At 38.2% G+C, this 27896-nt stretch overlaps 2 protein-coding genes across 4 annotated transcripts; both read right to left on the bottom strand.

Annotated features, from left to right (window-relative positions):
* Positions 1-44: 44 nt before the first annotated feature.
* Positions 45-12714, bottom strand: LOC103712881 (Surfeit locus protein 5 subunit 22 of Mediator complex). 3 transcript variants are annotated; one of them, XM_039128772.2, is made up of 5 exons: positions 12212-12714; positions 9395-9661; positions 9202-9267; positions 8888-9128; positions 45-5053 (listed from the first exon to the last, which is right to left on the bottom strand). In XM_039128772.2, the coding sequence occupies exons 2-4, from the start codon at positions 9545-9547 to the stop codon at positions 8895-8897; spliced, it is 453 nt and encodes a 150-aa protein (XP_038984700.1). In that variant the 5' UTR covers positions 9548-9661; positions 12212-12714; the 3' UTR covers positions 45-5053; positions 8888-8894. The 3 variants fall into 3 exon arrangements, with proteins under 3 accessions (XP_038984700.1, XP_038984701.1, XP_038984699.1); XM_039128773.2 differs by having other exon boundaries at positions 318-455; positions 12212-12708; XM_039128771.2 differs by having other exon boundaries at positions 3658-4331; positions 12212-12708.
* Positions 12715-20697: 7983 nt separating this feature from the next.
* On the bottom strand, positions 20698-22263 carry LOC103712921 (uncharacterized). The gene is made up of 2 exons (XM_008799631.4): positions 21234-22263; positions 20698-21074 (listed from the first exon to the last, which is right to left on the bottom strand). Exons 1-2 carry the CDS (start codon positions 21843-21845, stop codon positions 21000-21002), a joined length of 687 nt encoding a protein of 228 aa, XP_008797853.1. The 5' UTR covers positions 21846-22263; the 3' UTR covers positions 20698-20999.
* Positions 22264-27896: the final 5633 nt, after the last annotated feature.

Raw genomic sequence — 27896 nt, 5'->3', positions numbered from 1 at the left:
CTCATTTGGCTCAGATTACCGAAGCAAAAGCTCGAAAATCCATCTACCAGAACATAATATACAAGTTTGGGCTTTTCCAAGTAATCATCACCAAAATAGGCGTCAGTTCGACAATGCCCAATTTGAAGAATTCTACACCAAACTTGGAAGCGACCACCAATTCACTTCAGTAACCCACCCATAGTCCAACGAAGAAGTCGAAACCAATCGAACATGAGGTACGCAAAACGTTACCCTTCTTATAGAGCCATCACTCTGTTGAAATCTCTTCCTTCCATGTTGTTGTCTTGTTGTTCTGACTTAGGTATCAGAGGGTCCTCCACCCGAAATCCTTTGGCAAGTGGACTTCTTATAGGCCACCCAGTGGAGAAGTCTAGTGCCCAACGCCTCACCCAACCTGCTCAGCCCGTCTCCAGCTGATCTCAGAATTGTCCAAACTGTACTCCTACCTCGATCTGTGTATGGCAGTAACAAAAACAAACATAAAATTCAGCATTTTTTTCAGAGTTAGAAAGGAATTCATATAGCAAACGTTAAAAAATAAATCACAAATATAGAATGTAAGTTTTCCAAAACATTCATTATATATTTACATAATGTGGGATCTCCACCAGCAATATCGTATGGTATCAATGGTTTGTAGCATAGAGAGATATGTTCCTAACCAAAACCACAAAAAGATCTAAAAACCACCAGAAAAAAGTTTGGGTCCGTTTGTTTACAGGGATAATTAGAGGAACATTTGCCCAAATGAAGAACTTAATATAGTTTAAAAAATTCAATTATTCAAAGAATGTCACTCTGGCTTTAACTAATAGTTATGGTGAAAAAAGAATACGACTGCACCAGCAAGATAGTGACACATGTTCCCAATATCTCAGAAATGCTTAGGCTATTTGGAATTGGGTTGCCCATCGAGTTGAATTAAATTTTACTAAAATATGAGGCTAGAGGAATTGCTCATGTGCCGGGTCCAATCAGGACTGTCTTATTAATTTAGTACCGCCAACTTAGACTTCCTAAGTGTTTTATAATTATGGCGTCTAGTCCATGCTAGAGAGAGAGAGAGAACCGTCCTCGTTCAAAACCATCAATAATGCCGGGTATAGGATCAAGCACTAGTTCTTTAATATCATGAGATTTGTGTCTGTATAACTATTTCAGTGTCCAACCAAAACTTCATGGATGAATGGAGCGGGGCCAAAAAAAAAAAGGAAATATCCCTTTGGTTCCTATCTAGGGAAGCCAGAGCTGCAAAACTAGAAGAATTACTCTTATATTCCTAACTCGTGTTTAGCGCTCTCTCTATCTCCCTCTTTCTCTCTCTTTGATAAATCGGAAAAGTCGTACAATCCTAGTAGAGCCTGTTCAACAAAATCAAAAAATAAAATATCAGAAGAAAGAAAAATATTATATCATAGCTCATCCAGATGGCTCCACCTAAATGCTCTGCCACATAAGAGACGATCTAATTCGCAGCACTATTCGCCTTTAGATAGACATGAATAGCTCAATCCCTACTATACTCCAAATGTTCTACAATAATAGAAATACATTCGCCACTAATGCCTATCTTATAATCCACCCAATCACCATCGCAGAGTTACCCTCCAGTAAGATGCAATCTGCCTTGAGGGTGAGCCTCACATAACTTATATTCTCCAAGCCACTCTTAGCTAAGCTCCAAAAAATCGAAATGTTGAAACTTTGATTGCCACCAGCAGTAATAAATCTAGAATTCAAGCCTCTAATACGAAGCCTTCTCGCCTCCACCGCCATTTACCATACTGCTATCAAAATTCAACTCAAGCAGTGGGGGATCCCAAGCCGTAGCTAATGCTGAGGTGTCCCAAGTGTCCCTCATTATCAAAGGATTTCCGACATAAGCTAGGCGAGTGATCTCAACAGCATGAGAGAAGGCTCGCTCCAAGATGAATCCTAGGGACGAATTGTCATGCTCAAAGATCTAGAGGTTATAAGCTAGTGATATATGGTAAGCCACGTAAGCAGCTCAGATGCTCTAAGGGTGGGATGATACTCTAAGGGTGGGATGATGCTCTGAGGATGGGACGATGCTATGCTCATGCATCCCTTCAAGCAAGAAAGAAAAGTCTCAACTGGCGATTCAGACTGATAGGCCACCATAGGTGTATCCCAAAGCCTCCAAATCTAAAGCACCCTTACTGAAACAAAACATGTGCAACCAACTACTCCTGGATAAGGCAGTAATCACAGCTTGCAAGGACATTCAAACCCTATCTACTCAGCACCTCCCTAGTTGGAATCCACCCCCATGCAACCTTCCAAGGAAAAACCACTCAAGGATGCATTCTTAGGTTCCATATCTATGCACATCGATACTTGGAGTCTCTGAATTTGCATAAAGAGAATACAAATCCCTATCCCTTACTTTCAGATTGTAGGTAAATCTCCAAACTTTAGCCGGAAATCTTATTTCTAGGTATAGCCATAGATAGTATATCCGCCAGCCTCCCAAGTAGGTGGGAGACATCAATACCCCACCTCTTTTCGCCTGGGACAATCAAACTGACACCAGCATGCCCGGCTTGGCCTCTTGGTTAACCATGAAAGACCACTGAATCAAAAGAAGGCCTGCCACCCAAGCATCATACATCACATTCACGAGTCGGCCATCTCCAATGCACCATCTGATGTTAGCCATCACCATCTAAGCATGAGTACATGCCTCTCTCTAGATAAACGAGTTGTTACGGTCAGGGTGATAGTTTGAAGTTGAGGTCCAGGAGCTATATTTAGCTCACATGACCGAGCTTCATAAACTCAGACTCGAGCAGAATCATCGCAGGATGCCAGGCCATAAGTTTGGCTCCTTCCAGCTTTTAAGTTCTTGCAAGCACACAGGAGAAAGCGACCATGAGCAAGGTTAATGAATAGTAATCCATGTAAGACGTTGTCATATGCAAAATTATGACGTATGTCCATATCACAGACGTAATCGTACAGCCTAATGAAACAGACTATATTAGCTAATATAGTTGAAGAGACGTACAGGACATGCAAATAAATACACGTTGATAAGATAGATATGCAATATAAGATAAAATGGTTAGTAGGTACTAACGATAACTAGCTATCGGCCATGGAACTATTTGCTTCCTCAACTGAAAAAGCTTATGCTTCCAAAAAACACTGGGCAGGAGTCTACAGGTTTCACACAAGGGTAAACGGGACTCGATTTATGCCTCACAGACAGATCAATGAATATATTTCATTGCAGAAAATTATAAGCGAAGGTAGTGAGCGACCATTTAAGGTGAAAATTCTAAGACTTCCGTGAAGAATTCAATCTTTCATTAAACTTTTCATTATTCGCCCAGGTTTACATCGTATGCGGATCGAGGGGCCAATATGTGACAGAAACATAGCAAGGTTAGCGACTACATAGCACCTAACCAAAACATCACTAAGAGGAACGTATTGAAATAAATAAGTAATATTTTAAATATACATAGAGCGAGAAAATAAATCAGAAAGAATATTATAGTATCTTTTTTAGATTCAAAGAATAAAATAATATATAAATTGCAAATCTCTAGCATTATTTAAGAATCTACCTCAGTGCAGTATAACAGGTTTAACTACTTAACGAGAAATCTGTTTTCACAAATTATGCAATGACATCAATCAATCATCCAAAAACATATATTCAAATATTCAAGTTGCTAAAACCACGCAAATAAGTAATACATGAAATAGACAAAACAGCAAATCAAGCATTGAACTAATATTTTATAACCTAGGTGCATAAAGACCAAAGAAGTCCAATTCAGTTTTTCTGAGATATCTTGGGTCCAAGTGAGCCACTAGGAGCCCATTCTCTCTAAAACCACATACAGCGAACACCAAGGCGATTAGCAGCATGGATAAGACCAGCTTAAGCCTTGGTAACCTCTGTACCGTCATCTTTAAAACATTTAGCATACATGGAAATGGGCAAAAAACTTCCAAAGTAAAGCGTGCCCACCTCAGGTTTCTGGAAATTGGTACATCAGATGGCTCAAACACTGAAGATTAACACTTGACTCGCAACGAAAACCCATCTTTCAAGAGCAATCAGAATAATCAACAACTAAGATGTGTAACCACTTATGAAGTTTTGTAGTTTTTATAAATTAAAAAATAACCACTATCCAATAATCTTCCTGATAAATCGGATTCTGGAAGAGGCAAACTGAGAAGTCCTAAGCTTTGGCACCTTTTTTTTTAATACAAAGTGACTGCTCTGGACCTGAACTCGTGCTATTGCATTTGTCAGCCCAACCTTCTACCATTGCTCCAAGCAATGGGCCCTGTGATTTTTATGAACAACAAAAAAGTACAATAATTAATGATGCAATTACCAGAAAAAACTGTTACTTCAATAATTGTGTCATTCGAAACAACAATGTCATGATTTGAAGATGACACTGCAACTAACTCTATACCTAGTGTCAATACAATTACAAGGTGTTGATTGCTAATCGAAGCAATTGCAGGTAGAGGGCTTTAATTTCATATCAAAAGGTAGTGAAGAACAATATGGTATTTTGGCCAGTCATATTTATCTTTACCTAATAGTTCAACACATCACCAGTGATCTATAAACCAGACGTGACAAGTTTTTCGAATTTCTCTTCTAGTTAGATATATTGACACAAGAATTCTCAGATAATGTAAGGAATGTCAACACGCAACAATTGACTTTTGAAGTTGAAGATGAAGGGGCGAACATAAAGCAAACTAAAACATGTTTTGAGCAAATGGCAGACAAACTACAAATTCTGCTTTTTCAGAAAGCTGTGAGGTCATTTTCTGTCAATCAAGAAATTACCTACCATTTGACATTAGCACATATACTTTTCCAACTTTAACAAAAGAGAACAGAGTAGGACAAAGAAATGTGAATCATAGGAAATGACAACTAGAAACTTCAAACTCAGTTCTTCTTTAGAGATCACCAAGGTTGTTCAACAGCCATCTTTGAAATGATGCAGACCGAACTATGCTTCTCCAAAGAGGAAAATGTAGGTTCCTAAATTCCAAAACAACAATAAGACATCCAAATTGAAGATCTAAATCATTGATAATGACTTGTAAAAGTAAAAATGCCTATAAATCAAAAACCATGCGTTTTGGAGGTGGATGGGTTAACACATCCCAATTGGATTAAAGATGAAACCTATGTAAACCTCGACAGAATTTGAGAGGAAAGACTACTTTTTCCCTTTCTACATGATGATGAAGAATTCACAAATGGACTGGATAAGACTTAGGAGAAGGTATCTTTTGATTAAGCAGTGGCCTAGACTCACTAGTTAAGTGGAGAGCTTCTTTATGTTCAATCTACTCTCTTCTTATTCCCCTCCTTGTTCCATGAGATAAAAGTGGCTTATATCTACGTAGAACTATGGTAGGAGACAATGAGAGCATAGAAAAGCTGATGACAAAACTTGGTGTCATGTCAAAGTTGACGATCCAGTTTATCTAGATACAATGAAATCCTAAAGGCGCAACCACAATTTAAATGGGTATCCTTGGAGAATGATACAATGATCAAGTACATTAAGTCACATATGACTTGGACAAGCAGCATGGTGCTGAGCCTGATACATTCACCTAAGAAATGCAGAAATTCACCAATATGTTTTGCTAGTCACAGTAAAAGCATTATATAAATTGATGTTGGAGTTGCATCTCCAGTACCAAAATTGATGAAGGAAATGGACAATAAGATCCATGTGAAAAAGAATGAATATTGAGTTCGATCCAGGTAATAAGGATTAGGAGGATGGTCGGGGACTAGAGTGGGTTTCATGGTGGATTAAACTTAGCTTTGTGTCTCCAAAAAGATATTTTCATCATGACTGATTTCATTTAAACTGAAACTGAACCATAAACATAGTCACCAAGCTCTATTCCCATTCCCTGCTATCTGGGTTTCCCTTAAATCCTCGTTCACCAAGTTTTGCTAATTGGGCTACCTCTGATGTTAATTCAACTGGAACACTCTAGAATTCAGGAATTATTAGATATGCATTTGTTTCATAGTTTGGCATGGTTTTTAGGATTAGCTTCCAACCAAACATCAACCCTCCAGGTCTTCATCTTTTTTCATCTGGGTTAAGGTCAAGGACCAGCAATGTTAGTTAACTGCTAACAGGAAAAGTAAGAGATAAATTTCATGGGTGGATCATGGGTTTAGGGGAAACATAGGTGAACATGGGTTTTTATTAATATTTAAAATAGGACGGGACAAAAGTGCAAGATAACATAATTTATGGATAGAAGGCAAATAGGCATCATTGCACCACCAAATTATTTAACCATGTCATCTAGACTGACATAGTACATGTTTAAAGCAAGGAGTCACCCCATGAAGATAAAGGAGACAATGCTCTCCACAATACAACTTTCGTCTAGATGAAGAAGAAGAAGAAAGAAAGAAAGAAAAAAAGAAAGAAGGAAAAGGATGTAAAAGGATCTATTTTTCACCAAATATACAAGACAAATCTTACACAGAACAAGAAGGAAGCTTCTTCAAGCAAGGTAACTAAGAGCTCCCATTTTGACCAGAGAGAAAGTTAACTAGCTCTGTTCTAAATAGGGATTCTAACACAAGAAAGAAAAAACGCAATGGAAAAAGCTTTGAAGATTCGGATTCCTGCGGAAAGATAATGCAAGTCTTTCTAAAACTTAAACCTGATGACTTCAGCCCAACCTAAAACTAAAACAAGAACATTTAAAATTAATTTACGTAAAACTGAACATGAAATCACACCTAGAAACTGCCCTAAAAGCGAACATGAAAATTATGATAAAATTCAAAAGAACATGCATAGAATACTCATGATACAACTAGAAAAATCAAACATAATCCAATTTTGCATCATAAATAACAGTATATACTCCAAAAAAAAATTGAATTTTATACTATTTATAAATTCCTTTATATTGGAAAGAAATAGGTACAGAGATCTAAGAATATTCATATACAAAGCTAAGTTTTAACATGTAGATATATTGAAAAGCTAAGATTGGACAGATCAGAACAGTGCGCAATGAGATAGAAAATTGTTTAAAACAATTATCCATCTATATATTGCACTAGCAAGCATAATTTTTCTACTTGTAACAATTGTTAGAGAGCCAAGCTGCCTTTTCAATTACATTACTCATTTAAGCCCAGTACCTACTGAAGTGTGTTGCATTTTTCGAATTGAGTGACTGGTGACAATGGTGTTATAATTTCAATGTGATAAATATAACGAGTTTTCCAAGATGCAAAAGAGAATTGGTGGATATCTTACACTTAGGAAGTGTTTTTCAGTACTATCACTCTATATCCCCCTTAATTTCCCCAACCCCTTACAAAAATGTATTTCTAAGTGGGTTCGTATGCATAGAGGCATTTCTTCTGAAAGGCATTTTTTCTGTTTAAAAAGAAAAAGCAAGCCTTATCACATCCTTGGTTTTGGTCCCTCCTGCTTGAAACAACCAAAACAGGTTCATAAACTTTTCAAGGCTGGTTTCTATTCACTTCAGTTGAATATTAGAACCAATGATAACAATAGTTAGAGAAGGCCCACTGACATGTGCACCTAGTTATGTCGGTATTCTTCCAATTTTTTGTTTTCAAAAAAACCTAATCAAGTGAAATACACATAGGAAATAATAAACTATTTTTCTTATCATTATGTTCTTCGTTGAACGCTCAAATAGTTCCATTCTGCTAAGGAAATTACTTTTTGTTTAAATAATTAAATTACATCTAACCGTGTTTCTGAAGCAAGTGTCAGATTTGGAATTTAAAGAAGACCATTAGAAAAGCCCAAAAAGCAATCTGGCGGTCGTATGGAAAAGATTTGCTTATGGTTATAGAAGTAGCCAAGCTGAATTAATTCTTGAAGATAAAAATCTTAACATTCTATTGAAAGTTTCAAAAATTCAAGTCCAGAAGAAGAAGAAGAAGTTTCTATTTGCGCAGTTTTGTTGGCTGAAATCATAATTTCAATAATATATACTCATAAATAAAAATTTTCATGAAAAAATAAGTATTTGAGTATATTGTATTTCTTAGGATCTCTAGTGTATAGTTTTAATATTTTGAGGCTGACGCTATTAAATACTTCAATAGATAAGCATAAAAAATGTAAAAATCATTCTCTCTCTTTGTTTAAAGTGTAGTATATCATTGTCTTACTTGATGATAATACATTATCATTTACAATTTATATTGAGATTAAAGCTAGAATCTCGCAAATTTGAAGTCAAACCCACAAATCTACTTCCCAAGGGGCTCAATTTACTCACCCCTTCACTCTTTTTCTCTTCAGGGTCAAATAAGTTCATAGTCATGATTGGAGATAACTACTTGTGAAGAGAATTGGCTTTCTTGGTACATAAAAACTGCAAAAAAAGAAAGGAAGGAAGGAAAAAAGAAAGAATGAAAAAGCTTTCAGAATGTCAAAGAGAATTCTTCCTGCATGATGGTGAGTAGATTTCTAGGTCAACTGCCCCCATTGTTTACCATACCGAATATTCAACGGAGTTCTGTTGGGTGATGCGAGTAAATTATTGGATACTGACACTGTTAGTGGAGAATATTACCAAGCATTTGGAGAATCGTCCATAGAAAAAAGCATTATCCAGTGACTCAATGGGCTAACTGAAGAGTCTTAGAGAAAATAAGCAAATAGCAACAACATGGCAGACATGGCAGACTTAACTAAAATAATTTCCACTCAGCACCCTTAAAAGTTTCTTATCCTCTAGCATCACTAAAGAAGGCATGAGATATGAAATAAATGCAAGTATCAAGAAGTTGCAAGCAGTTTAAAATAAAGAGACAAGCCATTGTCCTTCCCACCTTATCATCAATCACGCTGGCATGTCCTCAGAACTGAGGAGTAATAATGGGTTTCCAGCTCTTTAAGACTTGCAGCTGCCTCCTCCCCAATCTTCTCCAATAATCGCTCGGTGCTCCCCTCCAGCTGATTGAACACCTCAATCCTCCTATCCACATTCTCATTCAGTGATGCAAACCCCGAAAAGATGGCAGTTTGTTCTAGTTCAGACACCAATTTTAGGAGTGAATCTGCTGCTTGAACCTATTTGCATGTAAATAGATAAAATAAATATCTAGAATTAGTGAAGGGATCAATATTGGTTGTTTCATCCTACCATCCTTGCAGCACGCATCTCCATCTGAAAAGCTTCTTGAGAGTTACGAATAGGTGGGTCATTCACCTGCCAAACATAAATAGGTAAATCAGTATAAGTGAGATCTTTAGAAAAGTATAAATGATGGAAGCTTTTGTAAAAGAAATTTAAAACCCTAGATTGGGATCACCAAGAAACAAGTTTGGGAACAAACCCTGGCAACATTAATGAGGAGGCTAAAATTATCAACGATGTTCGCCACATCAGTGTCGACCCTTTGCAGCAGGGCCTTCTGCTTCTGGTGGGCTGCTTGCGTAGCTGCTGCTGTTGGCCCACTTCCAGCACCACTTGCTCCTGCTTTGCTCATGCTTCTGTAAAACTTTGGATCTTTCTATAGGGCTTTTTGGGTACTGATAAGATTCAGCGAATAGTTGCCAAAAGTATAGGAGCCTAGTTGCAATACATCAGATGTACTCTATAACTGCAGGAATCAAAAGAATGTAACTAGTGGTCAGATAGCAAAAGCATAGATTTTAGATCATTCTAAATCTCTCATTAGACAGCATGGAACAAATAGACTTGACATGTGCAAAGCTTAGCAGCAAGATAAAGCAAATACTCAGGAAACCAAAGGAAGGCCGTTTGTTGGAAAAGATTGAAGATAATTGAGATAAAGCTCAAAATGTCAAGAAAATAATATCAACGAAATGCACCAAAGATATTAGGAAATCTTTTGATAATTAAAGTCCATGTAAATCAAAAAATACAACATCCGCAAAGTTGGAACTAAGCAACAAGTTTCGGAAATTATTTGGTGGAGCCAATCAGAAGAAGATTAGCCAAAGTTCCAATAACTCACCAAACAATTATATAAATTGAACAAAGCACAATAAACGAAGGGCAGATTAGGTAGTAAAAAAAGTTGGTGCCACAAATATGTAGCTAGAGCACCGAATTTTTTAAGAAGACGTATGTAGCTTTGGTACTTAATTTCAGGGCAGATGTCTAAAGTAAACCATCATAAGTAAATCAAACAAAAGGGCTAGATATTACTGGCAATTCATACAAGTGCGCAGCAAAATTTTTCACAAACAACAGAAATTGATGAAATTCAACTGCACGATATATTCTTCAGAATCTTTTTTATTCCTTGCACAGAAATTAGTTGTATGTCAGGCAATACCAAATTCATAAGGGAAAAAAATATTCCTCATATACAAAATTGGCAGATGAGAAAATTCAACCAAAAGTGTCGCGTCTAGTAACAAAAATTGGTAGGGCAAGGAAAAATGGCCATTACCAAGTGAAAGATGCATTCGATTTGATCATTATCGACGAAAATAAATGGCGTGATGCAACAAGAATATCAGAAAAGGGAAAGAGATGGGAGAAGCGGGACTTACCAAGTGAAGAAGGAACTGGGTTAGGATTGCACATGGAGATCCACTTGGAAATTAGGGTTAGGGAGAAAGCTTTGAAGAACGCTAAGGGGAAGGGGAGAGAGTCTCCTTGATTAGGGTTTTGGGGGAGAGTTCACAGAAGCCGTAAAGGAAAACGGAGAGAGAGAAGGGTTAAAGAACAAACCCACGTAAGGGGGTTACCGTGGTTGCTGAAGAGGAGACGGAAGGCGTGAGAGATCGAGACTCCCGAGAGGGCGTGAGAAGGGTCGCGACTCGAGACCCGGAAGCGGGTGGGTCGATTTGAGCCGCGCGACTCAAGTAGGGGTGGCAATCGGGTCAGGTCGGATATAAACGTGTCGGGTCAGATACAGATCGGGTCAAAAAATCATAAACCTGAACCCGACCTGTTTATTCAACAGGTCAGAAAATCATAACCTGAACCTGACCCATTTAATAAACAGGTAACCTGACCCAACCCGTTTAACCTGTTTAATAAACAGGTAACCTGTTTACCCAACCGATCCGACCTGTTTAACTTGTTTGCCCAACCCGACCCGTTTAACCTGTTTAGACATGTTTAACCTGCCCAACCTAACATGTTTAACATGCCCAACCCGACCTGTTTAACCTGCCCAACCCGACCCGTTTAACCTGCCCAACCAAATCTGTTTAATCTATTTAATAAATAGGTAATCTCTTAGGCTGTTAGCCTTAGGCCTTAGCCCGACCCAACCTGTTTTATACATTAAGCAGCACAAGAAAAAAAAGAAGATAAATGTAGAAAACATTATAAAAATTGTCCCAACATCATTGGCATTAAAAAATTATTCAATCTTTACAAAAAGCTGAACATAAAGAATATAAGTTATTTGTTCATTCATCTAATACCAGTAATATTCAAAAAGCATTTAATTTTTACAAAGACAATGAATACAAGTCAAATCATCCAAATTTACATATGGAATTGCCCGAAAATACTATCTGCATCACATAGAACAAATGTCAATATACATGATTGCCTCTGATGCTAGGAAAGCACAATACTTCTTATGTATACAAAATTTTTGAATACAAAATCTCCCACCCTGTGTTGAAGTATACAAAATTACAAATCAACAAAAGGCAAGTTATTAAAGCAGAAGGAAGCATAACATATGAAGACAGTGAACTTATTATAACCAATGATTTTAAGGCCAAAGAAAGCCCCTCTTACAGTCTTACTAAGAGGATCAACGCTTTAAGCATAAATCTTACTATTATTTTTCCAAAAAAATGACACTCTCATTCTAAGAAAGCTACAGTATTTTGTATAACATGACGGCATGCATCTTGGGGTTTTACCAGCATTCAAAAAAATACCACTTAAAAACAATTATTCTTGTGCAGAATCTATGTAGAATCTTCCACAAGAACTACTACTCTACTAGACTGTTTATACCAAAAAGCATTCGCAACTCAAACTGTAAACGAAAAAAAAATAAAAAAATAAATGAAGAAAACAGAGCCAAAATTTTAGACCCCATAGAGAATAGAAGAAGCTAGCCTAGGATAAACCCCACAGAGAATAGAAGAAGGGAGGAACCGAAAAAAGATCACCCCAGCCAAAAGAAGAAAAGGTGGATCATTTTTACCTCGGTAGAGCAGAGGATCCGACCTCTTTAGGAGCAGTCGAGCAGAGATTCAACCTTGGTTCCCAGGACCCGTCGAGCCGCCGCGGTCACCGTCGATGGGGAGGCCGAAGTTGTCGGCACGGGGGAGGAGAGGGCGGAGGTGGAGGTCCGGAGGAGAGGACTCGGGAGGCGAAGAATCCGGAGGAGAGGAGAGGGGAGAGACTCGAGAGAGACTGAGGGAGGGAATAGAGCTCGGGCGGGGCACAAACCCTAACCCTAAGTCCCTAACTAAGGAGAAGTCGCGGACGGTGGAGTGTGGTCCTCGAGCCGCCGCGGTGGCCGTCGATGGAGAGGCCGAACTTATCCACACGGAGGAGGAGAGGGCGGAGGCGGTGGTCTGGAGGAGAGGGCTTGGGAGGCGAAGAATCGGGAGGAGAGGAGAGGGGACTAGGGAAGAAACTTGAGACTTGAGAGGCGACGGCAGCACAAACCCTAAATCCCTAAGGCCACGAACTCACGAAGTCGAGAAGTCGCGGGCGGTGGACGGGTTAAACGGGTCGCGCTGAAGTTGGGCCGACGCGGGAAGTTGGGCCGATGCAAATAAATCAGGCTGAAGCGGGTCTATCAGCCCAATAGCTAAACGGGTTAAATGGATTACACGGGTCAGACATCTGAAATCCATATCTGACCCAATTAATAAACGGGTCAGACATTTAAAATCCGTATCCGACCCGAACCCGTTTAGACCAAACCCAAACCTGTTTATGGCGGGTCGAACGCGGGTCGGGTTGGCGGGTCAGGTCATATTTTGCCACCCCTAGACTCAAGACGCAACATCTCATCCCATGGCTGATATCGTTGCGAGCCCAGATGCACCATCTCGGCCCAATTGAGTTGCTATAACTGGGCTTGCCGATTGCTGGTATTTTATTTGGGAGTGGAAGGAGAAAATTAGCCATCATCTATGTTCAATTTACCAGCAGCCACTCTGAGTGCAAGGACCTGAACACTTTCCAAGCATATATTAATTCAAACCAATTAAAATATAAAAAATAGAAGAAATGCAAATTCCTATCTCCCTCACAACCTTTATAGTAAGTGATATCTAATAATTAATTTGCTGCACAACAATGATTAAAAGGTAATTCTTGAGGGCCAACCATCTTAGCTTAATCAAGAGATTAGGACTTTATAAATAAGCTAAGCTAGACCAGGAATGCATGCATTTGCTCTCTTTTTTTCTTTGAGTTTCAAAAAATAAAAGAGAGATTTTTCTCCCTAGAAATCAATACGCTCCAAACCACTTTAAAGCCACATTCTTACGCAAATTCGATCCAGGGAAGATTTCCTAGAAAAATCCCGATCATCAAATTCCAAAGAAAAATGGTATTGATTGGCTTGGTTATATTTATGTGGATATTCAATTAGATCATATCTAAATTGGATGATGAAGGTTATATCAATAATTTGAATAATTAGATGCTATCTATTTCTAAAATACTAAAATTATGTAATTTAAAAATTTCTAATCTACGTATGAATGGATTATAAAATTTAATATATATTTTTTCGCTACTTGAGGTATAGATTAGGATTTCTAAATAATATGCTTTAATTTGTGAGCAGTTTAGATGTATTATTAGATTATACGTAAGAGTGCAGATCATCGATGTGAATCCCATCATCCAAGCTGGATCTAACCGGAAGTGCAGCGAAAAAGTTAAGAGACCTTCACATCGAGCGTCCTCTGGGCGGACGGTCTCTGACGCTTGGGGCGGCGGGGAGGCCTGGACCCCGTCATCCGTATAAAGTCTTCCTTGATCTTCTCCAGAGTCAGCCGTCCACCGGCTTCCTCCTCGGCTTCTCCTTCTCCTCTCTGCCCTCCGCTCTCGCCTTCTCCTTCGCCTTCGGGCGCCGCGCTCGTCCTTGGAATACTCCGCTGCTGCTGCTCCTCCTCCTCCAGAGCCTTGTGATTGCGAGACCCGTCCTCTCGTTCCTCGGCATCCTTGCCGCTGTCGGTCCGGATGCGGATCTTGAACCTCCCGTTATTGGCTGGGGGCGGAGGCGGAGGAGATGATCTGGCGGCGGCGCTGTCGTCGTCGTCCTCGTCGGCGGAGGGAGGTCGGCATTGGAGCCGTCGGGTTTTGTCCCAGCGGAGGTTTGGCATTTGGAAGGGGACCGATAAGCCGCGCGGCGCTAATGGAGGCCTCCCCCGCACCTCTTCCACGGAGCTATTCCTCCCCATCATCCCTGCGAACAGACTAATCGCGATGGAACCGGAGAGCCTCGGGGACTGGAGGGCGGATGTTAAAACAATAAAAAAAAGGGGGCGTTCGGTAACCCGATCACCATGGTGGTCTAAGATCCCGGTGATCTGGGGTGATTTGATCCCAATAATCTAAAATCAATATTTTGGTACGCCATAGTTAAGTGATTAAAAACCTCATGTATCTATGAGTAACTTATTTGGTATGGTATAGAGATCCAAGATCACCGACAACATAATACCACAGATACTCCTGATATATTTTTGATGAATTTTTTATGTATTTTTAATTCTTATAAAAAAATGTAAATCAATATACTAATTCCTATAATAGCGCCATAATTTTGTCATATATTTTACTTTTAGTAGCTCTTATCATATATTTATTACTCATATAAAATATATTATAATAAAATATTAATATATTTATCAATATATTAATTATTAATATATTCTATAAAAATATATTTATTACTCTTATAAATTATTAATCTTATAAAAATATGTTATTTTTTATTATAGAATTAATATTTTTATTTATACTTATAATAAATTTTTTAATACTAATAAATATTTTGATTAGAAAAATAAGATAAATGGGAGTAATATATTAAATATTTTCATTATATAAATATAAAATATAATAATGTATTTCTACTATAATTTAAAATTATCCTTTAATAATAATAGGATAATAATATGATTAGTAATATATTATAATATAATATATATCATTAATATAATATATAATATCAATATAATATTTTAGATATATAACATTGACATAATATATTGACGGTATATTGATATATCAATTTTTTAAATAAATTAAGGGATATTTTTGTCTTTAACTTTCAACCCAGGATCACTCCTCTATAGTGATCTTGGATTCCCGACCTCAAGGACGAGTATCTCATCACTGAGTTGGGCGGTGATAGAAGGAGTGGAGGTGATTTAGGATCACCGCCACGTAGGATCATCGTGGTGCAACCAAACGCGGTTGATCAAAAAGTTTGAACAGATGATGTGAATTGCGTGCTAGTACGGTCGATGAGCGGCAGGTGTCACAGCACTTGAAAATCGAACCGTTATAGAGGGCTCCCTGTAACTGCCTCCCGGTTTTGCTGTACGGGAACTCGTATAAGGGCGAAGGAGTTAGAATTTGGGCGGGAAGGGAGTGGGGCCTCTATATCAGCTGGCGTCAGGAGACAGCATACAGACTTTCTTACGACTCAATTGACGAGTTCGCTGGCCACATTAAGTCGGATAAGTAAAGCGAAGGTGAAAATTGGACTCCTTGATTTTGAGAACGCTGTATTTTACTGATTAAAGCATTGAAAAAATAAGATCTGCTAAAATACAATTATCACTTTAATTATCTGATTACTGTAGAGGAAAAGTGACTTTCAATTACTTTTGGTATGAATTATTGTAAATTATAAATTAATATATATTTCAAAGCATGTATTGATTGAATAAAAATGTTAACTTCTTAATAATTATTTATTCCGTATTTAAATATTATTATTTACTATTTATTCTTTCAAATATGAATATAACCTTGGTAATGGACACTATCTCCATCATAGAGCATGTATTGGTTAAATAAAATAATATTTTTGTTGCTAATTATTACTAATATGTACATAATAAATAATATTTATAATGAAAATACTAATTAAATTAAATTATTGATATTGCTAATTGTGTTTGAATAAAATAGCATTATTTTATTAGTGATTATTTTCAATACGTAAATTGTAAATAATTGACATACGACTATTAATTTCTATTGATTAGATAATATTAATATTATTATTTACTAATAATATTAAATTATTGATAGTATCAATGATCATTGAACAAAAAATAATAATTTTCAATGTTTAAATAGTACTATTAATTACTTAATATTATTATTTATTATTTTCATTAAAATATGACCATGGTCAAGATGAGACAAGGTGGACGTGAGAGAACCCCTGCTCCCTCAATGTCTAGATGGCTTAAAATGAGAGAAACCCCTCCTAGTTATTCTCAAGGAAAGTCGCACTGCATCAAAATTGACTCACCTTCATGGTCAAACCCCCAAAAGTCTGAAAGTGGACTAAAGTCACTTTAGAATAGTGACTCATGCAATTTCGCCTCCCATCCAAACATGCTCTAATTTAGGAAAGTAATATCTAATTTACTAATTATTTCAATGAAGTGATGGATGTTATCTAATTAATTTGTGATATACTTTTTTTTCCTTTTCTAGTAATGTGAAAACTGAAATATTTGGATGTTCCATGGATGAGACCGGCTCAAGACTTCAAACTGCATTTTGATGGATGACTATAATTATATAGCTAACATGCAACATATGATATAACTCAATGCAATACGACAAGCCAGGCAGCACAAATAATTTATATTCACATCTGAAAGATAGCATTCTTCGAATGTTTTCACTAATGAAAGGCTTATTGTGCACCACAATTTTCACCTGAAGCAAATAGATATTGTACCATGACATGGTGATCACAAAATATACACAATGGAAACACTTACTTAAATGTGCCAAATCATTTCTGAACTAATCAGGCAAAATGGTATCGTACAGAAAATAATATAATAGACAAATTGTCACAACGGAAGAGTGAGTACTAAAGAAATCTTGGAGGTCAGGTTCCTTTAAGAAGATTTTTTTTTCCCTCTTATCCATGACCTCAGTTAGATTTCGATGCTTAAATCTGCAAACAAATTTCCGTACACGATGTCTCAGCATCCCAGAAAGATGTATGAACTGTTCACAGACAACAGGTTCTGCAAGGCATACCAAAAATCATATTAATTGACAAAAGTACTTGACGCTGAGAAACTTATCAGGTAATGAATGATTACTTGATAATTCTCGTTCAGCAATATCTGGCAGCCAGATTGACACCAATTTTACCTCTTTATTCCATTAACAACAAGAAGAAAAGAAATGGAAAGAAATAATTTTCATCATTATTTTGCAACATGAAAATTCATTCTGATTTGTTAACATTAGCTGTCAGTCAACTGCAAATATATTTTTAAGATAATTAGGAAGAGTGGCCAAAATTCAGAACTAAATCAAACAATGCACAATAACTCTTCTTATGCTCATGAAGCCTGTAAAGATTCAGGATTGGTAATGTTTTTTGCAGAGCCATTGCTGTGATCTATTGACTGAGCTACGCAATTAAGCTCGATGATAAAAATGATAGCCAAGAAAATTTGTAGCTTCCAGAAGCATGCAAATGATCTAACTCAGGAAAAAAAGAGCAACAAGATTTAGAACATGTCAGCTTGCCACGCCGGTAAAAGTTTCTCAAAGTTATACCAGACAACATAGTTCAGATCTCACACTCGCCCTCACAGTCCTACGAATGGTTTGAATTACATAAATGCACTTTCCAAAAAATAATGAATTATGACAAGCAGCAGAACTTGTGTCAACACAAGATTTTAATCAGTGTTAGCGTGATCTAATAAATTTACCTTATGCAACTAAGTTGACAATGTCAGGAGACATCGGCATAATATGCTGAGTCTCACTGTAAAACATTTTGAAAGATCGCATATACGACACTCCTAGACACTTGAACACTTGATGCCCATGTTGTGTCCAAGTAACATTACTTAATCAAACTTATCTCAAGCTGCTAATGAGCAGCTCAGATCATTTTCAGCTCTCATGAAATATTGCAAAACACAATGCAACAGCATCATGATCTAGTAGTGTAACAATCCAGGACCTTCCCCAAAATGGCTAGCCAGAAGGTATTATTTGGGTTCCTTGATTCTGTATAAGTATCCAAGATCTATCCAACGAATAACCGATATGGGACTAAACACACATCCGCACGAGTCCTCACATACTCTCCTCATTTAAACCCCGACGTCCTCGTCGAGCTAAGAATTTAAATCCATTCAAATCTAATCACAAGCACCACGAACGGTCCGTGGTCAGCCCCAATAGATCCGTGTTGCAGCGTCCCCTAGTCCACATAGATTATAAGCCGGGTCTACTCTAATACCATTCATAACAACTCAGGACCTTATCCAAAATGGCTAGCCAGAAGATATTATTTGGATTCCTTGATTCTGTATAAGTACCTAAGATCTACCCAACGAATAACCGATGTAGGACTAAACACACGCCCGCACGGGTCCTCACAAGTAGTCTGTGAGATTAAGATGCGTTACAAAAATGATTTTCAATATAATAACCAAATCTCAAGAAATGTTTTTAAGTGCCAATAAGACCTGTTGTAAGATAGACTTGCCAATAAGACCTGTTTTCTAAAAGCTTCTAACAAGAAAAGAAAAAACAAAAAAGCCAACAAGGTAGAGAAAAGCTACAAAGGGGGTCACCTTTACAACCCACTCACTTTGTTCTCAATGACCAAATAACGTCCACCATTCACTACCATAACAGCAAGCACAAAGCTTTTCAAGTATTTATCATCTTTTTGCAACAACAGATCTTTACTTTCCAACGAACTCATTTTATAAGCTTATTTGGTTATTTCTGTGACCAAATTTAAGGATAATTCTAATCCTAAGTGGAAGTCTGTCCACTCATCACCTTCCACTCAAGAAGACATCTTTTAGCAAATGAAGCTCATGACCTCAGCAAGAACCAATACCTTAACCATAAAAATAAAGAGGAACCACCCAAGTTGCATGTATGGACTTAGAAGTCTTGAATGTTACAGAACTATAGTCAGACAGCCAGAGCAACATCACACTATATAGTCAGAAAATCATTGATTTGTATCTCAGAACATAAAGTGCAACAAATTAAGCAAAGCACCCCTTTACATTCATTTTCAGTTCCATATAATGCTCAAGGTTTTTAGATGAATATATTCTTGTATACATCTATTTTCACGTTCTAAAAGATTCTTAATGGAGATAATAAGAAATCTACTTCTTTACCTAAAACATAATTACATGTAATTGTGATCTTTTAATGGAAGGTGAACACATTCTTGTTTACAGCACCATTATTATTTACAAGATGGCTTAAGTCTTAAAACCTTTTCAACATGGGTGCAACATAGAAATTGAAAATGTCTATAACTTTTTTCTTGAATGTTGGATTTTTTTTGCATTGTTCTATTTTTCCTTAAAAAAATGATGTACCTAATATAGCCACATGGCAAGCTTTCAAAAGCAGAACCTTAAGAATGTTAAAAATTCTTAAGCATCCCTGATGGGGTAGTTTGGTAGTAATTATAATTAACAATCAAATAAATATTTAGTAGATCTAGGTGCTTAACTCATTAACTCACAAATAAGACAACTGTTAAACTGGCCAAGAGTATCTATTCATATGGAAAACTACATTAATCTTCCATTCTTAGCACCTCAGAAATAGTATAGTGGCAACACTTTAGCATGCTTAACAAGAATAATGATTGCTTTTAATATTCAGAATTTACTGATGATAGAATATTCATTAACATCGCAATAACAGCATACCATTAATATCAATCAACCAATCAGCAAACAAAAGAATAAAAAACCTGGCCAATTTAAATTATGTATAAAAACCATAAGCAACCACATGACAAACATAATAATAACCAAAACTCTAACTGTGAATTCTAGAAAGATCCAATGCTAGAAAAATAGAACAGATTAATAACAAGAGCAGTATCTGCAATGGACTATCAATTTCTTGTGAACAATATACACAATTTGAGTAACTGATAAGAAGAAAATAATGAAACAATTGATTTCATTAACCTAATAGTATTTTTAAAAAACCAATCAATTTACTGGAATGTGGGAATCACATCATTTTTAACTAAACAATTCTGGCTTCTGCAGATATAAAGACAAAATGTTGGTATTTCTTCAAAAAAAAAAACATGCATCAGAGGAGTGCCTTGTATGCAACCTAAAATCTAACTATCAAACACATGTTTATTGTAAGGAATTGTTTGATTCCTCAAATCGTGATCAAAGAATTTGATAAGCTTACCATCACAGAGTCATCCATTTATGTGGAAATAAACATGGCATTCTCTGTGTCTAGCACCTTAAAAGAGAATAGGGATTTCAATACTAAATTGCAGCATCTCTCTTAACATCAACAATGATTTTTTCAATAACATTATATACCATTAATAAACTAATCATCCAACATGGGCATCAGATAACCAGACCCAAAAACAAAACACACACGCAAAAAGAATACCATAAGCAAAACCATAACCACAAGACTGATTATGAATTCCATGAATAACCACTGATGAAAGTATTGAAGAAATTAGTACTCAAGAGCACCATTAACAATAGACAGTTTATGAAGCATTGTCATGAACATGTATAGACTTGACAAAAGTTATGGAACAATGTATAATCAAATTCATCACCGTTTTCTGCTTTCTGTTTAAGCAACTCTATCGCATGTGGAGGAACCACATTGCTTCAGCTCAACCAAAGTAAGTCCAACCTAAAAGTTCGGAATCTACAGGTGTCTCAAACCGAAGGAGACGAAACCAATCATCCGAGGCAAAATCATTGGGAGGAATCAGAAACCCTGTATAGACCAGGAGTCACGACCTTTGGCAAGTCCGACCCAGGAAAGATCCCCTGATCAGACAAAAACCCTATATTAATTCTCCATCTTTTTGGCAGCAGGAAGGCAAAAGGATGATCTTTTTATTTAGAGAATAGGAAAAACGAGGCAAAAGGACGATCTTTCTGATATTTTCAGAGAAGAAAGAAGCAGGAAAAAAGAAGGAAGCTTACATTGAGATTCTTTTGGACGGGCCTAGGCCGCTGCTTGGGGCGGCGAGGGAGCTTGGCGCCGGTCATGGCGATAAAGTCCTCCATCATCTCCTCCTTCGATAGGGAGAGGCTGAACTCCGCCGGCCTCACGTTCTTCGCCGTCTTCTTGTCGCCCTCAGCACCAGCTCTGAACCTCAAAGATCTCGTCACGGGACCAGAGACCGGCCTCCCAATCTCCACCGGAGTCCGGCCGCCGCCCGCCGTCCTCGCCTCCCGGCGACGATCTCGCCGCTCCTGCGGAGCGGGAGGCCCGTCTCTCTCGGGCTCCTTGGGCTGGGTCCGGCAGGGAATGCGGATCACAAGCCTCGGTCGACTGGAAGGAGGCGAACGATCGTTCTTGGTTTGGGGAGGAGGCGGAGGCGGAGGAGGAGGAGGAGAAGGAGAGGCGGAGGATTGACGGCGGTCGGCGGTGTCGCGGTGGCCGGAGACTAGCTGGCAGCGGAGGATGCGGGTGCTGCCCCACCGGAGCGTGGGATTCTCGAAGGGGACCGAGAAGCTGAACCCTGCCGCCGCCCGCGGCGGCGCCGGCGGAGGCTTCGGCGGCCCGTCGATCTCCGAGCACCTCAAAACCATCTCAGAGAGAGAATAATGTACCAGGGGAGAAAGAGGATTGGAGATTTGGAAAGCGCGGTGCGACGGGTTCCTTTGTCTCTCACTGGTCGTGCCTAGTTTTGTTTCCCAACGTTGGGGAGAGAGAGAGAGAGACAGAGGAGGGAGGGAGAAGGGCTTTTCTTTTTGAGGATTACTTCTAAGATGCGCTGTATGGCGGAGGAGAGCTCGGGGGCAACGTGGGCCGTCGGATGGATGATTCCACCAATCCAATTGGTACGGAAGATTTTGAGGGAGTTTGAGGGCAACGGTCCAGATCGTATTGATGGTGGACCCAAGGGGTCAAAAGCGGTTTGAACCGTGCATCATGAAAATAACTCGGCGAGGATCACGCTTTGCGGCCGGCATAGGCTGAACAACAAACAAAAAAAGTAGCCGAATTCAGTACAGGGATAAGAAGGCAAACTGTCAAAGTGGCCACATCAGGGCTCTTCGCGGCCTTGGCGGATCAAGTCCGTTACAGTATAAGGTCCTATGGTTAATCATAGCACACATATAAAAATTATACAAAATAATAATTTTTTCTATTTTTAATTAGCAATATAATACGGAGATTGTTTATATGAAAAGCAAATTGGACATCATGAGGGAGGGAAGGTTTTGCTTAAAATTTTAACCTCCATGAATACAAATCAAATAAGAAATTCGTTTTGTCAACTTTTCCTTTTATGCGGCTATTAAGCACTCTGGAAATCTTTTGGGCAAATAAAAAAAAAAAAAAACTCACAGTTAAAGCATATTGAAACACAAGAAATCATTTTACTCTTTTTAATTAATTCTCGATACTGCAAAACTTTTCGGGATTTTTACGCGCCGCGGGGGGGGGGGGGTGTGTGTATGGGATGGGATGGTGAGGAGGGTATAGAATCTATGGCACTATAAATATTAGATTTTCGGGTACCAGCCAACCAGCCAGCTATTTGTTTTTTTTAAACAGTGAAATTGAGGATATGTACGACTATGTACTAAATAAATTTTAAATAATTATATAAAATCAAAAATTTCAAATAATATCTTTTGACTATTTTTTTTAAAATTATTGCAATTAACATCAAAACGGACATAGCGCATGATTTATATGGACTAAGAAACACTGCAGCATTGGCCTATTTGGTTGACCACATGCCGGTAAGGATTCTTGTGCTTATATTTGAATGGATTTGGATTCTTAGCTTAACGAAAACATCATGACTTAAATAAGAAGAGTACGTAAGAACTCGTATAGGTGTATGTTAAGTCAATTGGCTATATACTCAGTAGATTTTGAGTACTTATATATAGCCAAGAAATTCAAATAATACCTTTTGGCTAGACTTTTTGTATAAGATCTTGAATTGTCACAAATAGTATCAAAACAGATCTGGCCTATGTTCATGTGAATCAAGGAACAATGTAGCCTAAACCTATTTGGGCTAACCACGAGCTGATCGTGGTGTTTGTGGATTTGAATAGATTTAGATTCTTAGCCTAATGAAAATGCTAGAACTTAATTAGAGAGAATATATAAGAATATGTGTGGATGTATGTTTAGTCTCATATCAACTATACATGGAGTAGATCTTAGATATTTATACGGATCCTTAGGTATCCAAATAATATCTTCCTACTAGTCTTTTAGGAAGAAGCTCTGGGGGTTGCTACAATGAATAGTGTAAGATTCATAGAGTCAACACAAGTAGAAGGATATATTCTTGGTTTCTTGATCTATTGGGTAACCATACTAGAGTCTCCTAACACCCATATTGCAGTAGCCTGAAGTGGGAAATATGCGACCATGGACAACTCCGAGGCTGCTCTGAGTTCAGCAAGGGGAACCCATGGGCTTTGAAGTTTAGAAATCCGGCATGGAGCGATTGACCATATTGGTCTCTGAGAATGAATCCAGCGAGCAACTTGAGAGGATGGATGATGGCGGACAAAAGACAGATTCAGGGAAACCACCCACTGCCATGCACACAAGTGGTAGAAATAGATTGTCGACTCCAGTGTTGCAGTCCAGTACTGATCATGATGCCTCAATGCTTCCAAGACAATGTCAGAGCTACTGACCAGCTGGTCGTAAGAAGCTCACTGGTTTCTCATATAACAACTCAGAACCTCACTCAAAATAACTAGCTGAAAGATATTATTTGAATTTTTAATTCTATATAAATACTCAAAATTTATCCAGCAAATAATTGATGTGGGACTAAATACACGTCCATACGGATTCTCACATATTTTTTCCGTTCAAGTCCGGACATCCTCGTCAGGCTAAAAATTCAAATCTATTCAAATCTAATCGCAAACACTACGATCGACCCGTGGTCAGCTTCAATTAATCCTTATTGTAGTATTCCTTAGTCCACATAGATTATGGACTGGATCTACTCTGATACTATTTGTAACAACTCAGGATCTCATACAAAATGGTTAGCCGAAAGATGTTATTTGGATTCCTTGATTTTGTATAAGTACAAAAAATATATCCAGCAAAAAATCAATGTGAAACTAAATACACGTCCGAATGGATTCCGGCACCTCGACCTCCACAAAAGCCAACCTGAATAGACTATGATGCTCTGTTTTTCCCGTTGGCAACCTCAGAATCGGTGATACAATGAAATAGCTCCTCGGTTGGTTCAAAAACTGTACCAGTATCAAGTTGCTGGGTGAACTTCCAGCTTGCATTAACGTATACTAGGAATTCACTTTGAGAAGAATTTCAAAATAATAATAATATTTTCTAACAAAGAAGGAATGATTATATTTTAGTTGTGGTTAAGTCCACCAGACTCTTGGCAAAGCCTATATTCCAAAGCGATTTAATTGTGGGGATTCATTTTTTACTTTTAAAGTTTTGGAGAATAATCATGGGGAAAAAGTTATCATAACAGGAAAAAGTTATCATAACAGTCTGTCTATTACCCTAAAATAGCACAAACAAGTAATGATTAGGTAACTATTCATCTTCCTCTATGTCATCATCGTATTTTAGACTGGATTGAACAAGACTCCCAGCACACGCCGCTGTTTGGGAAAAAAGAAAAAAAATCCAGTAACACCATCTGTCTAACCAGAAAAAAAACATTTCCAATAAATTTCAAAAGAAGCATAATAGCAAGGGAAAATGAATACCAGCATCAATACACTAAAAATAATAGCCATGCCAACCAAGCTACATCCCTGCTACAGCATAAGCACAAAATTCCATAGAGACTTCAATTAATGCTTTAAAACATACGGGAAAAATTCAATTAATGCTTTAAAACATGCAAGAAATTAATAATTATGCATAGATTCATTGAATGGGTCATCAATCTATACCATTTAGAACGAATAACTATTTCTTTACATTTACGAATATAACGTAAAATAAATCAAGAAAAATGAAGAAAGAGTGATCTTGACTCTGATCACCCTCCCAATCAACGCCAAATTATATGGCGTGTTGCGTGCCCAGAAGAGCTCTCACAGAAAACTCCTTCAATTCCAACCGCTCCAGCTCAAACAGGATACGGTGTCTCTTTTGATGCTTTAAAATATCTTTTATGAAATGTCCTCTTCCGAAGATCTTCCGAGAGTTTTATAGAGTTCTTCCACTTTTCAACTTTCTGCTTTTTTTTTCTTTTCTGATCATTTGAAGGAGTTGGTCGGATGAAACTTTCCATCGATCGTGCTCATTTGAGAAAGATCGAGCTGAGCCGGATTGTTGTCTCTTAGAGACGAGATTGCCACAAACCTACACATTGGGAACGAATCACATTCTTACTAACGCCTCGATCCAAATAAACTCTTTTCAATCTGCTAAATTTATTTTAGTAAATTATTTTTTTATAATATAATTATAAAATAACAATATAGCAATTTTTAGGCAAAAGTTCTCAACAACAATACTAAATTTTCTTCTCCATCAGCAGGAAGGTTCAGCAACTGCGTACCGTTTTGGAGTCACGGTCTTGGGAGGTCGCAACCCAAGCAAAAATGCCTGCATGAACTCCCAAGATCAATTGTATGGTACCGAGACTAAGGAATCAAATGGAAATGCAAGAACAAGGAATTCTAAAAAGAACAAGAAGAGATCTTCCATTGACGTCCTCTTGGACGAGGATCTGTGCCGCCTCTTGGGCCGGCGAGGAGGCTTCGATCCTGTCATGGCGAAGAAATCCTTCTTGATCTGCTCCGCGGTCAGTGAGATATGTTGTTGAACACTAACCACCCCCCCCCCCCCCCCCCCCCCCCGCGCCTTCCCTTTCGCCGCCGCAGTCTTTCCCTTGCCTTCTGAATCTCTGGACGTTAAAGATCTCATCTTGGAGGTATCTTGGGAGGGTAGAGCTGGAGGCGTCGCCAGAACGGGAGGCTCGTCTTCTTGCTTCGAGTTCTTGGAGTAGGGGTGGGAGGGGAGGCGGTGCACGAGCTTCCGGCGATTGGACGGAGGGGTTGGGGAATTATTGGTTTCTTGGGGAAGAACCGTGGCCTCGCCGGGGACGCGGCGGGTGGTGGCCCACCGGAGGGAGGGGTTTTGGAAGGGGACTGAGAACATGGCTCGAGCTGGATTCGGCGGATAGGGACCCTGAAAAAACCGTTTTTAACCGTTATAACAGAAATAACCGTTACGACGGCAGTCTGTTTGCCGAGTCTATCTGTTGACTAATTTCAAAAATAAAATAAGAGTAGGGCAGAATTACCGAGGACCACGGGACTTAACTAATAGTTAGTCTAGTCATTAAAGATTGCCAATATTTTTTAACCCCACTGACATGGAAAAAGTAAGGGGATTTTCCTAAGCAGCTCTCTGGAGGGCAGTCGGCCATGGGCATCCTTAAAATGTAGCTCACCGAGTTGATCTATTTTACCAATATAATATATACCAAGATAGATATGTTATCAGAAAAATTGGGAAGTTTGAACCAAAGATAATATTTGTAATGATGGTCGAAATTAAGAATCCTAATTAGATTAGGATTCCAACACCAACCTGACCTGACCTAATATAACCAACCATAAAAGTATGATTAGGAGACAATGATATTTGACTCTAAGCTATTTTTGTGTTTGTCAAGGAAAAACTTTGCCTCATTAAATAGAGCCAAGAAGCTTCAGGACAATGTTAAAATCTTTTTTTTTTCTTTTTTATGTAATCACTAGCTTTCGTGATGTCATTGATGAGTTAGAGGCGGAAATAAAACACTTCAGGAGAATCGCTCCATCTTTTTTCCTGATACAAGACTCAATACAATATTTTTTGAATTTACTTTGATCCTGTCATATTGGGGCCCTGTCCCCAGTTTGCTACCTTGCCTTATTCAATGAATTGGTTGGGTCTACCAAACATTTCCTGAAAAAAAGGACACAGTACAATATTTGCATTATGGTACCAAGAAAAAGGAATTGCAGGATCCAGGCCATGCTCTTTTTTGTGGAAACCAAGGCATGTCTTCTTTTTGTTCTTTTTTAGTTAGGCTTCTCCGCTAGAAAGGAATAACTCAGCTGAATCTCACCCAATGTCCAAATCATGAAACGAGAATCTGAGCAATCATCAGCAAACAAGTACTGCTTCAAATCAGCCTCTGACATCTCCTTCTGTAGCAATACTCCAAACTGAATCACCGCTATAACCATTGGCATTTTCTTTTTGTATGCTCTTCCTCTTTTCGACACATGACTCTATCTTGTTAGCAGACGTATAGGTTCCTCGTAATGGTCACCATTGCCTTCTCAGCTACTAATCTTATTGGTTTTTCCAATGAAACAGTTTTTTTTTGCCCAGAGGTTGATCACAATGCTATCTTTTCATGTAGCAGTTCACTAATCTGCACTAGCATTTGAGTCACCAGAAATTGGACATCGTCTAGATCTTGTTTAAACTTGTTAGTACTGCATGCATATATGTTTACATATTGATGACCATTTCATAGCAGAATGGAGAATGGAGACGAGATGTATTACAGTGTAACTCATTTCCTTTTTGATGCTCGTGCTCTTGATGACTACCATTTTCATCCGTTGATATGGTTAGGTGTGGGAATAAACAAT

The sequence above is a fragment of the Phoenix dactylifera genome, chromosome 5 (genome assembly GCF_051530095.1).
Source record: "Phoenix dactylifera cultivar Ajwa chromosome 5, Ajwa_hap1_PhDact_Kaust_v1.1, whole genome shotgun sequence".
NCBI lineage: Eukaryota > Viridiplantae > Streptophyta > Magnoliopsida > Arecales > Arecaceae > Phoenix > Phoenix dactylifera.
This window is presented reverse-complemented; position numbering and strand designations above follow the sequence as displayed.